The 12,286-nt window shown below is 38.4% G+C and overlaps 1 protein-coding gene across 1 annotated transcript in view; it reads left to right on the top strand.

Annotated features, from left to right (window-relative positions):
• The window catches only part of CLVS1 (clavesin 1), a 162,973-nt gene that overhangs the window by 117,746 nt on the left and 32,941 nt on the right, over positions 1 to 12,286 (top strand). The window contains exon 3 of the mRNA XM_055318407.1: positions 10,639 to 10,749. Coding sequence (XP_055174382.1) covers positions 10,639 to 10,749 — 111 coding nt within the window. The remainder of the gene's footprint in view (positions 1 to 10,638; positions 10,750 to 12,286) is intronic.

Genomic DNA, 12,286 nt, shown 5'->3' with positions numbered 1-12,286 from the left:
AAGATCATCCTTAGAAGCGCTTCTACTTTACTTTAAAAATGACTGGTTACCTCCACTTCAGGGAGTTTTGAAATAGTCATAATAATCATGTTCTTTAGTCTTCATTTTGAAATGATTGGAGATTCATATGCAGTTGTAAGAGATAATACAGGGAGATCCCATAGAGTCTTTACGTAGTCTGTCCCACTAGCGATGTCTTACAAAACTGTACAGCAATATCACATCCAGGATATTGACATTGATACAGTCACGATACAGAACATTTTCATCTCCGCAAGGATTGTTCATGTTACCCCTTGATAGCCACACCCACACCTCTCAACCCTCATCCATTCCTTAACCCCTGGTAACTACTAATCTGTTGTTTCTATAATTTTGTAATTTCAAGAATGTTACATAAATGGAATCATACAGTATGTAACCTTTTGCAATGGGCTTTTTTCACTTAGCATAATTCTCCAGAGATTTATCCAGATTGTTGTGTATATCAGTAATTGTTTCTTTTACTTGCTTAGTAGTGTTCCACAGTATGAATGTACCAGCTTGTCTAACCATTCACTCATTGAAGGAGATCTAGGCTTTTTCCATTTTGGGGCTATTACAAATAAACCTGCTATAAATACCCAGTTTTTATTTTTCTGGGATAATTGCTCTGGAGTGCAATTGCTAGGTCATATGGTAGTTGTATATTTAGTGTTTCAGAAAACTCCCAAAGTGTTTAGCAGAGAGAACTGTACCATTTTACATTCCCACGAGCAATGTGGGAGTGATCTAGTTTCTCCACATCCTCACCAGCATTTTGTGTTTTAATTTTTTAAAGACATTCTAATAGGTTTATAGTGTGATATCTCATTGTGATTTTAATTTGCATTTTAATAATGGTTAATGATATAGAACATCTTTTCATGTGCTTATTTGACATCTGTATGTTTCCTTGGGTCAAATGTCCCTTCATGTCTTTTGCCCACATTCTAAGTGGAATGTTTACCTTTTTACTATTGAGATTGAGACGTTTATTATATATACTAGATATTATTCCTTTGTGAGATAAGTGGTTTGCAAATATTTTGTCCCACTCTTAGCTTCTCTTTTCAACCATTTCACATGAACTTTTATAGAACCAGAGCTTTAAATTTTAACAATATCCAATTTATTATTCTTTTGATTTTATGGATTATGCTTTTGCAATTAAGTCTAAAAACTGTCTTGTTTGAGATCCTAAAAATTGTCTCCAACATTTTTTTCTAAAACTGTATAGTTTTATGTTTTAAATTTAGGTTCATGAACTGTTTTGAGTTAATTTTGAGTATGAGGTATGTGGTTTAAGCCAGGTTCATTTATTTTGCCTATGGGAATCTAGTTGCTCCAGCGCTATTTGTTGAAAAGCTTTCTTCCTCCATTGAAATGCTTTTGTACTTTTGTCAAAAATCAGTTGGGCATATTTGTGTGGATCTATTCTGAGTTCTCTATTCTGCTTCATTGATCCATGCATTTTTCCCTCCCCCAATACCACACAGTCTTGATTATCTCAGCTATAATAAGCCTTGAATTTGGTAGAATGATTTCTCCCACTTTATTCTTCTTTTCAAAATTGTTTTAACTATTCTAGGGACTATGCCTTTTCATGTAAATTTTAGAATATTTCTATTGATGTCTACAGAAAAAAATCTCCCTCGGCTTTTGATAGATACTGTAGATAGATCTATCAATTTGAGGGGAATTGACATATTTAGTATGTTTTCTTTCAAATCACAATATAATATGTCTCTTCATTTATTTAAATCTTTGACTTCTTTCATCAGCATTGTGTAATTTTCAGCATATGAATCCCAGATATGTTTTGTTAGATGTACAGTTAAGTATTTAATTTTTTTTTTTTAGTATTTAATTTTTGGAGCAATTATAAATAGTAATGCATTTTTAAATTTTGGTGTCTTTATTTAATTGTTAGTACATGGAAATACAATTGATTCTTAGTATGTTTATTTTGTATCTTGCAGTGTTAATGAACTCATTAGTTGTAGGAGTGTTGGTTTTTGTTTTTTTAAAATAGATTCCTTGGGATTTTCTTTTTCTTTTTTTTAAAGATTTCATTTAGGGATCCCTGGGTGGCGCAGCGGTTTGGCGCCTGCCTTTGGCCCAGGGCGCGATCCTGGAGCCCCGGGATCGAATCCCACGTCAGGCTCCCGGTGCATGGAGCCTGCTCTTCTCCCTCTGCCTGTGTCTCTGCCTCTCTCTCTCTGTGACTATCATAAATAAATAAAAAAAAAAAAAAAAAAAAAAAAAAAATAAAGATTTCATTTATTTGTTCATAAGAAACACAGAGAGAGGCAAAGACATAGTCAGAGGGAGATGCAGGCTCCCTGCAGAAAGCCTGATGCGGGACTGGATCCCAGGACCCTGGGATCACACCTGAGCCAAAGGCAGATGCTCAACTGCTGAGCCACCCAGGCGTCCCACCTTGGGATTTTCTATGTAAATAATCATGTTATCTATAAACAAAGTTCTATTTTTCCAAGAGTTTTGATCATGAATGAGTGTTGAATTTTGTCAAATTCTTTTTCTACATCACTTGATATAATCACGTAATTTTTTTCTTCTTTGGCCTGTTAAAAGAATGGATGAATGTTATAAAGGTACCTGGAGTTTGTTTTAATCAGGTATAGTTAAAACACACAAACATGGAAATGACTGTTATGAAAGAAGACATTTGTTCTATTCACAGATCCCTAGAAACAGGGGCATGGCCTACCATGATGGGAGGGGCACCGGAGGAAGGCTGATGGTTAGTCAGGAGACATAGGGAGTGAGGAGAAAACTTGGGCAAGAGTCTTAATTGTGATTTTCATGGGAATAAATGGGAAAGCAGGGAAAGGAAGCTAAGCAGGTTTAGGATTTAGGCTATTTTGAATAATTTCAGTGGGCTCTTGGGTCTAGAAGCTGTCTCCAGTTGGTTGGTACCTGACCCTGTGGGTGATTAGGGGAGAGAAATAGTGGCCCAGAGTTTAAGAGTCTGATAAAGGAGGCAGTTGTGGGTGTGGGTCCCGGATTGGTTAGTTTGCATATGAAAGGAGTGCTCCCTGAGGAGTCATTTGCTTTCTCTAAGAATCACACAAGAGGCAGTTCCTTCCTCATCAGGAAGTCCCCACATGTCCCCACACGTCAAGGTATCAAATATAGAAACTATAAAACATAGTTAATCACTCAATTAATTGATTTTTAAATACTGAACCATCCTGAGGATAAACCCCACTTGATCATAGTGATAGAGGAAAGATGTTGGGGTTTGAAGCCAATGGCCAAGAAAGAATTCTTGAGGCACTTTTGGTGCAAAAAGGTGGTTTTCTTATAGCATGGTGACAGGATCCATGGGCTGAAAGAGTTATACAGGGTTCATGAGGAGTGGCCCATTATACACTTCCAAGCTGGGAGGGCGTTAGGGATAGTGTCTCAAAGGAATTTGTTTCATTGATTTTATTTTTTTCTATTTTCAATGCAATTGATTTCTGCTCTTTTTTATGTCCTTTCTTCTTGATTTGGCTTTAGTTTGCTCTTCTCTTTCTACAGTCTTAGGTGGGGGCTATAATTTATTGATTCAAGATTTCTCCTTTTTGTATATGTGTATTTAGTGCTATAAATTTCCCTGTCAGCACTGCTTTAGCTGTGTTTCACAAGTTTTGATACATTGTATTTTCATTTCCCTTCAGTTTCATACATTTATAAATTTCCCTTGAGACTTCTTCTTTGACCCATCCATGAATTATTTAAACATATGTTCTTTAGTTTCCAAGTGCTTGGAAATTTTCCTATTATCTTTCTGTTATTAATTTCCCGTTCAATTCCATATGGACAGAGAATATACTCTGTATGGTTTCACTTCTTTTAAGATTGTTGAGGTCTTTTTTATATCTCAGTGGGTCTGTCCTGATATATGTTCTATGGTTACTTAAAAAGTCAGTGTATTCTGCTGATAATGGACAGAATGTGATATTTACACATATCAATTAGATTCTATTTATTAATGACATTATTGAATTCTTTTATATGCTTAATGACTTTTTGTCTAAAAGTCTATCAATTGTCGAAAGAGAGATGTTGAATTTGCCAGTATTTGTGGATTTGTCTATTTCTTCTTTCAGTTCTATCAGTGTTTACTTCATATATGTTGCAGCCTATATAGCTATATTTGAAGTGAGCTTCTTATAGACAGCGTATACAGACACACACACACACACACAGCATGTTTTCTAATTCACTCTGCCAATCTTTTAATTGATGTTTTCATTTAAATGAGTTATTGATTTTGTTAGCACTTAAGTCTACCATTTTACTTTCTTTTTTCTGTTTGTTCTCTGTCTTGCATTCTATTTTCTCTTTTTCTCCTTTCACTGGGTTACTTATACTTTTGCTAGTATTCTATTTTTATTTATCTGTGGTGTTATTGAGTATATCTCATTGTATAGCTTTGCTCTAGATATAGTATGATACAATTATAACATCAGCCTTTTGATGTCAATATTTTATCAAGTGAACTATAGAAATTTTATTTTCTTTTATATCTTTTTTCCTCCCTAACTTACAATTGTTTTAAATATTTCCCCTACATACATTTTGAACCATGTTAGACGGGGTCATGATTTTTCCTTCAATTTAGAAAACTTTAGAAGAGAAGAAAAGCTTATCATATTTACCTGTATGTTTGGTTGCTTTGTGTTCTTTCTTCCTTCCTTCCTGTTGACCCAAGTTTTTTCATCATTTCCTTGCTGTTGAAGAGTACTTACTTAAACCATTCTTTTAGGATAGGTCTGCTGTCATCAAGTTTGCTTGGTTTTCCTTCACCTGAGAATTTCTTGATTTCCCCCATGTTCCTGAGGCTGTTTTCATTGGGTATAGAATTCTAGGTTTATAGTTCTTTGCATTCAGCACCTAAAGAATATCATGCCACTTCCATCTGGTGTCGATGGTTTCTAATGAGAAATCCATTGTCATTTCATTTGGTTTTCTGCTATAAGCAAGATACTTTTTTCCTCTGGCTACTCTCAATATTCTGACTTTAGTTTTCAAAAATATAGTTATGATGTGTATTGGCATCAATTTATTTGAATTCATACTGTTTGGTGTTTGCTTAGGTTTATGTCTGTAGGTTTATGTCTCTTTGTTATATTTTGGAAGTTTTCAGTCATTCTTTCTTTGGGTTCTTTTCCAGCTTTGCCCTCTTACTCCTATTTGTTTAGGACTCTGATATCACAAATGGTAGATCTTTTATTGTAGACCCACAGATCCCTAAGTGTCTGCTTTCTTTAAGGTCTGTTTTCTTTCTATTGTTCAGATTGAGTAATTTTTTTGTTCTTTCAGTTCACTGACCCTTTCCTCCATCCCTTCCATTCTGCTGTTGAGCCCATCTGCTGAATTTCAACTACTTCTTCTTCTTTTGGTTATTTTATTTTTCAGTGCTTAATTTCATTGTGGTTCTCCTTTATATTTTATATTTCTTTGCTAACACTTCCTATTTCTTTTCTGAGTTTTTCTATTTTTCTCATTTGTGTCAAGCATGTTTATAATTGTTTGTTGAAGCATTTTTTATGTTGGATAATTTAAAATCTTTTTCAATAAATACTAACATCTCTGGCATTTGGTGTAGGCCTCATTTTTCATTAGTTTGGGATTTTTCTAGTTCTTGATATGAAGAGTGATTTTTTTAATTCAACTTGGACAGTTCTGCATTGTGTTATGAAATTCTGGATCTTATGCAAACCTTTAGTTTTAGTTGATTTGGGGGGTGGAGGCAGTAGAGATACCACTCTGGCAGGAAAAGTGGGGTGTGCCAGGTGGAAGTGGATATCCAGGTTCCTCATTCGACTTCTGCTGATACCCAAAGAAAAGGACCTCCTCATTATAACTGGGCAGGGATAGGAGTTCTGGCCTCCTGCATGGTCTCACTCATGAAGTGTCAGTGGTTTCATTACCACTTGGTAACAGTCAAAAGTTCTGATTGTCCATTCTGCTGACAGCATCCCAATGGTGAAGAGGAGTATATCCTCATTATTGGCATACGGGTGACTGAATGCTACTTAGTAATTACATCTGAATGCTGGCACAAATGAACACCTGGTGATTAGCCACTGCATCGTGATATCTCAGGAAGATTTTGGCAGCTCTGCAGTTCCTACAGGGCAAATCTCTTTTGGTTAGTGACAATCAGGGCAATAACAGTTTTTTTCCAGGAAGCTGACCCTGATTCTTTAATTAGCTGCAATTCTGAGCTCAACAGTTGTTCCTTCCGTCCAGGTACCTTGTACTACTCTGAAAGGGTCTGGCTACATCCATGATTCTATATGTCTCTGGTTTAGCCTCTAATTCTCCACACGAAAGGCCCATCTTCAATATTTATTCTGTTAGATTTATGTACAATAGAATTTTCTCCATCCCCTTCCTTTTCATACTTGAGTTTATCCCCATCAACTGACTTTCCCAGTTCCTTTAAAAACTATTTTCCCTGTATGCTCAGACCTATTTCTTATTACTCCATCACTCTCTTGGTCACAGGCTCACCCTCCATTTATCTTAAATCAGTGTTATTCTACTTTTCACATCCTCGATATCAGATCCTTATATGATGCTTTAATAGCTATCATAGGAGAACATGGTACATGGATGAGAATAGCCTTACTCTGAATATTCAGAGAGCAAAAAGGGAATCCTGGACAGGAGTGAGTGGAGCTCAGATTTATAGGTCAGTGGTTAAGCCAGTATTCCAGGTAGCAGGGATTTAGAGGTAACACTCTTTGTATGTGGAGTAGAATGCCTTGAGGACTAATTTGGAAGATGTGCTTGCCATCATAATTATGTGCTGAACTGAAGAACTGCAAGGTATGCACTGATGTTTTAGCGAAGAATTAAAGACACTAAACAAATCATTACTTGATTGCCATTGTCTGTGTCCCCACTACCCTGTAAATGCCATATCTGTATTATTTGCTACTGTATCACCAGCATCAAGCAGGCCAATACTTACTAAGTCCAATTTTAAAAACGTGATCCCATTTGGAAAGGAAAGAAGGAAGAAAAAGAAGGAAATGAAGGGAAAAGAGAGTAAGGGAAGAAGGAAACTGTGCTTGGATGACCTTAGTGCTATACATCTGCACTTTTGGTCTTTCCTCTACTTAGGCACATGGTAGGATCCCACTTACTGACCCCTTTGAGGTCAGGCACGTGATTGGTATGTAACATATGACAGATGAAGCATGTCACTTTCTGGTGGCCTAACTTAAGAGCTAAGGTGTGATTCTTTTAGCTATGGCAAGAAGCACTGTTCCAGATGGGGGAGGCTGCATCTCTGGCTGAGAGCAAATCAAGCATGGCTCCCTGCCAACCCACCAAGGACATTCTATTCTGTGTGAGCAAGAAATAAATCTTTATAGTTTTAAATGATAAAAAGCAGGGGTTGTGTGCTATTATAATGTAGTTTATCCTGAATGATAGAAAATAGCAGGAGTATGTCTTCAGCAGTGGGAATACACATGATTTTTCTTTTTTCTTTTTCATATTTTTCAATTTTATAGTTTTTCCAAAAATTTTTAAATCTATTTTTGATTTTTCTAGAACAGGTATTATTTTTGTTGTAGGAAAATAACCTCAGGGACAAATTTTATGATTTGTATGTTTACAGTTTGAAGTAAATGTTTTATTTTTATTGGCAGATGCATGAAACATACAGAAATTAACATCATTTTCTTGAACCTAGGGTATATTTTATTTATTTATTTATTTATTTATTTATTTATTTATTTATTTATTTGAACCTAGGGTATATTTTAGCACATACTCCCTAGTGACCAAAAATTCTAACAGTGTGTTACACTGTCATTGAATCCTGGCCTGCCATCTTGAGATGGGTCTGCTCTAGCCACTAAGAAATGCATTTCCATAGGGTAGTGAACCCCTCGGGGTCTTAGGAGACATCTCCCCTTTATCTGTGGTTTGCTTCCCCTGTATCTGTCTTTTGCTAATGAGACCAGGCAACACCACCACCCATGCTGGCCTTGCTTTTAAGAGGGTTGTGTTTGCTAATTTTTCCTTCCTTCATCTTTCCCTTGTCACACACACACACACACACACACTCCATTATTAATAGTATGGGCAGGCTCATTTGAGAATACCAGAACATTTGCACGTTGTCTTTATTAGACAAGAGTGCTTTTCATTTGAATTTTTTAGAGAGACCTGAAGAAAAGTGACCTTGTTTCTACTCTGGCCCAAACCCAGACCTCTGAGGCACAGGATTTTGCATGCGTGTATCTGTACTTAGTTGCTGGCTGACCTGGATGAGATCAATAAAATCCCATGCCTTCAAGTTGGCAGACTGGGAACCAGGGCCAACCTAGAGAGAACTGACTGGGTCTCAGCCCTGTGTCTTTTCTCTCAACCTCCCTGACGCAAATTGAAGCAGTTCTGATGTCTTTGATGATTGAGTTTTCCATAGACTAAAACTAACAGTCTCAAGACATTTTTAAAAGGCTAATATTTTCTTTGAGATTCTACCTACTGTCTCTAGAGTATTATTTCGAGTTTTTTTCCACTTTACTAACCTAGAAATGTATAACACAATAGGCTCTCAATAGAAATAACAACCCTGTTATTGGTTCTGTTAGAAAAGGATAGTAAAGCCCTGGCTTTATAGATAAACCCTTTATAGTACTCATCTCTTCTTCTAGAGTCCTTCAGAACCCACACTTAGTGGGGAAAAATGAGTTATATTTCTGAATAAAAAGTTCAAAAAGACCAAAAAGAGTGAGGTTAGTGTTTAGCACTTATGTTGAGGGAAAACTTTGGGGAATGATTTTTTTTTTTTTAAAGGCATTGAAGAATTTTTAGATCCCAAACTACCTAAAAGAGGAAAGATAGCCTTATCAAAAACTTTAATGTATCTAAAATCAGATTTGGAATGGTGAGAGATTATAACACATGTACAAACTAGTATAAACAGCCTCTCTACCCTTACCTAGTGGTTTCATTTGGTTTTTAAAAATAAAATAAATAAAATAAAAACCATATACTCTCCAAAACAAGGACTTTTTTTTAAGATTTTATTTATTCATTCACGAGAGACACAGAGAGAGAGAAAGGCCGAGACACAGGCAGAGAGAGAAGCAGGCTCCATGCAGGGAGCCCGATGTGGGACTCGATCCCGGGTCTCCAGGATCATGCCCTTGGGCCGAAGGCGACGCTAAACCGCTGAGCCACCTGGGCTGCCCAAACAAGGACTTTTAATCAAATTATCTGGTTTATCTTCAAAATATGCAATTCCTTTGTAGTCCGTAAAATGTCTAGATAGAGGCAAAAAATCATTTTTAAGTTTAAAATGTCAGTCCTTATGTATAGTTCATGTACTTATATTGGTAACTAGGTCTTAGGATGGAAGATGGCCAGGGATCCTGTAGACTCACAGGGCTCTGAAAAAAAAATTAATAACCCTTTTGCCTTGTTACTAAAAAAGAGCCAGGCAAGGCATTTCATACACCCTCAGGGATCAGCCTGCTGACTGAACTGTTAGCTCAGGCAGCTAGGCTCCTTCTGCTTTCATCTCTTCTTGCTTACATTTTATAAAGATGTTTGTTGCAATGAAATTGATTGGCAGCACGCTTGGCAATTCAAATTGCATTCGGTGTTCCTTCGTTTTTAATTCCATTAACCAAGATGAATGCAATGCAGTCTGTGGAAGCCCTCCATCAAGAATTCAAGTCCTGTTGCTGTGGGACTAGCTCAGACTTCATGGTCCAGGGCTCTTATTTTGTGGATAATTAGCATAGAGAACAGCTTCTCGGTTTTTCTAAAAAATGAGCTTGTGCCCTGATCTGGATTCTAAAATTGGAAGCATTTGAAAGATGCTCTCATTTTCTGATATATACAAAATATATTGATCTGCAGAAAAGGAGGCGCAATTTCCTTAGTTAGGGAAACCAGCTAGCCCATCAATCAACAAGTGTCTCTTCCCTGGACCCTACTGTGTGGGTCCCAGGATGAAAGAGGGAGCTAGCTCTAGAATTTGTCACCAGCAAATGCTGACAGACAGTGGTGGATTCCAGAGAGCTCCATCTCTTCAGATCCTTTGAAATCAATTTCTAATCCCTTCCTATGCCCAGAAAGTTCAGCTGCTGTCATGATGATGCCAGCAGAGATGGTTGTAGCTGGCGGGCAGATTATGAGGGTAGAAGAGTGAGTACACGCTTAGGCCTTGTGAGAACTGGCACTTTGGTTACCTGACACGTGGATGAATTCCGACTCCCTCACTATCTGGGTCTTGCACCCTCCTGAGCCACGTCAAAGGTCGTATCATTGTGACTTGTGAAAGACAGAGATGGCACCTACGCACAATTTTTTTTTCTTTTTTTTTTTTTTGTTGTTTTTTTTCCTACGCACAATTTTTAAGTAATGGAGTCAAAGGGGTGTTGGAAGGAGGCAAGGGGAATAGAGGAAACATTAACAGCTGGGAAGGTTGCATGCTTGCTTGCTTTCTTACTATTAGCTAGTGCTTCAATCAGAGAGAAGAAACTGTTCTCCTCGGTGTTACAGTCGTGTGGGTCCAATCCAATCTGGAACATATGCTAACCAGTGTGCATTTCTCTCTTTCTGCCCCAGGACAGCTTTCCTGCCCGCTTTGGAGGAGTCCATTTTGTCAACCAACCCTGGTACATCCATGCCCTGTACACGCTCATCAAGCCATTCCTTAAAGACAAGACCAGGAAGCGGGTAATGAAAACACCCAATGGGGGTGTGTGGAGGAACAAAGACCCTACCTCCTCTCCACCTCTCTGCCTCCCTTCCCTCCCTTTCTGTTTCCTTCTCTACTTATTTTGCACTGTGGGCTTTCTCTGCTTCTCTGCACTCCCTGAGCGTTTGAGCCTCAGCTGGAGTTTGCAAATGGCCTGGTTTTAATCAATAATTTAGTAGAACGGGGTTATTTTCAGAGTGCCAGTGACAAACCAAAGGAAACTTTGAAGGCATGCAAATACCAGATGCCCATTTTACTGTAAATGCTCTAGGGAGATATGGGGTCAAGCAGCTTCCCGTTCATGGCATATTTTAATAGCTAGCATTTTGTCCTGCAAATGTATTATTGTGATGAAGAATGTTTACCATTTGTTTTTCTTCCCCACGGCTCTTGGGTCATGGCTGCCAGCTCCATCACCTTTGAGGCTGGGAAAGCATTCTTCAAGAAATAATAATGCTCTTAGGAAGAAGGCTTTTAAAGTCTTAATTGCATCAGCTGATGACATTTGGGAGGCCAGCACCTTCCATCAGGGCCCGGGGTTTTTCATGGCATTCTGATTAGCTGAGAGACTGAACATTGTTCCACCACTCCCTGAATCTCAGTCTCCTCATTTAGAAGACCGGGAGACTAACACCCACATCTCTGAGCTGTTGGGAAATTTAAAGAGGCAACATCTGCAAGCAGGTAGTATAATGCTACTCATGTGGTAGAGACTCAGTGACTCATTTTCTTTACCATTTAGCTGCCTTTCTTTCAAACTTTCTGATTTCAGTTACCTGCAGGGTCAAGTGTCCCACCTCTCAAGGGAATCTGACTAGGATCATTCTTAACAACAACAACAAACTACCCAACAGCTCAGTGATCTGGGTGTTAGTTACATATGCCCCTATACCCAGGGGATCCCATGCTGGAGAAGAGTCTGAGTACGCAGGGGGGAATGATGATGTCAGCCCCTCCACCCCTGCACACACACTATGAGGTATCCCTAACTCCTAACCTCAGATACTTCTAGATCCTCAGGAAACATTGCAGCAAGGCATGGCAGGGGTAATTCTTTTGTCCCCTAACAAGGGTGGAACTGAGAACTAAAACTCATCACCCTAAGGAGGCAGAGACATTTGGCAGCATTTTGCAATCTGTTGAATACTTGGGGCAGTGCTAAGGACAGAGAAGTGTCTGAGACTGTTCCCAATATGGCTTCGGGCTTCCCAGTGGCTGCATCTTCTACTCAGAAAGAAGCTAGTGAAATTCCTCCCACAAAGCAGTTGATAGTTGCTGCTGTGCCATACAAGGGAGTTTCTGGAGCTCTGGGTGCCAAACAGAATCGGATAGGTGAAGAGTCCAGTCTCCTATATGCTGAGTTCTTTCATCCCACAGCACCCCAGGAGAGAGGGCAAATTTCCACAGCACTGCTTATCCTTTAAACACTGGAGATGTTGGCTCTCAGTGAGAATGCAAACTGGTGCAGCCACTCTGGAAAACAGTACAGAGGTTCCTCAAAAAGTTGAGAATAGA

Source organism: Nyctereutes procyonoides, unplaced genomic scaffold (assembly GCF_905146905.1).
Source record: "Nyctereutes procyonoides isolate TBG_1078 unplaced genomic scaffold, NYPRO_anot_genome, whole genome shotgun sequence".
NCBI lineage: Eukaryota > Metazoa > Chordata > Mammalia > Carnivora > Canidae > Nyctereutes > Nyctereutes procyonoides.
This window is presented reverse-complemented; position numbering and strand designations above follow the sequence as displayed.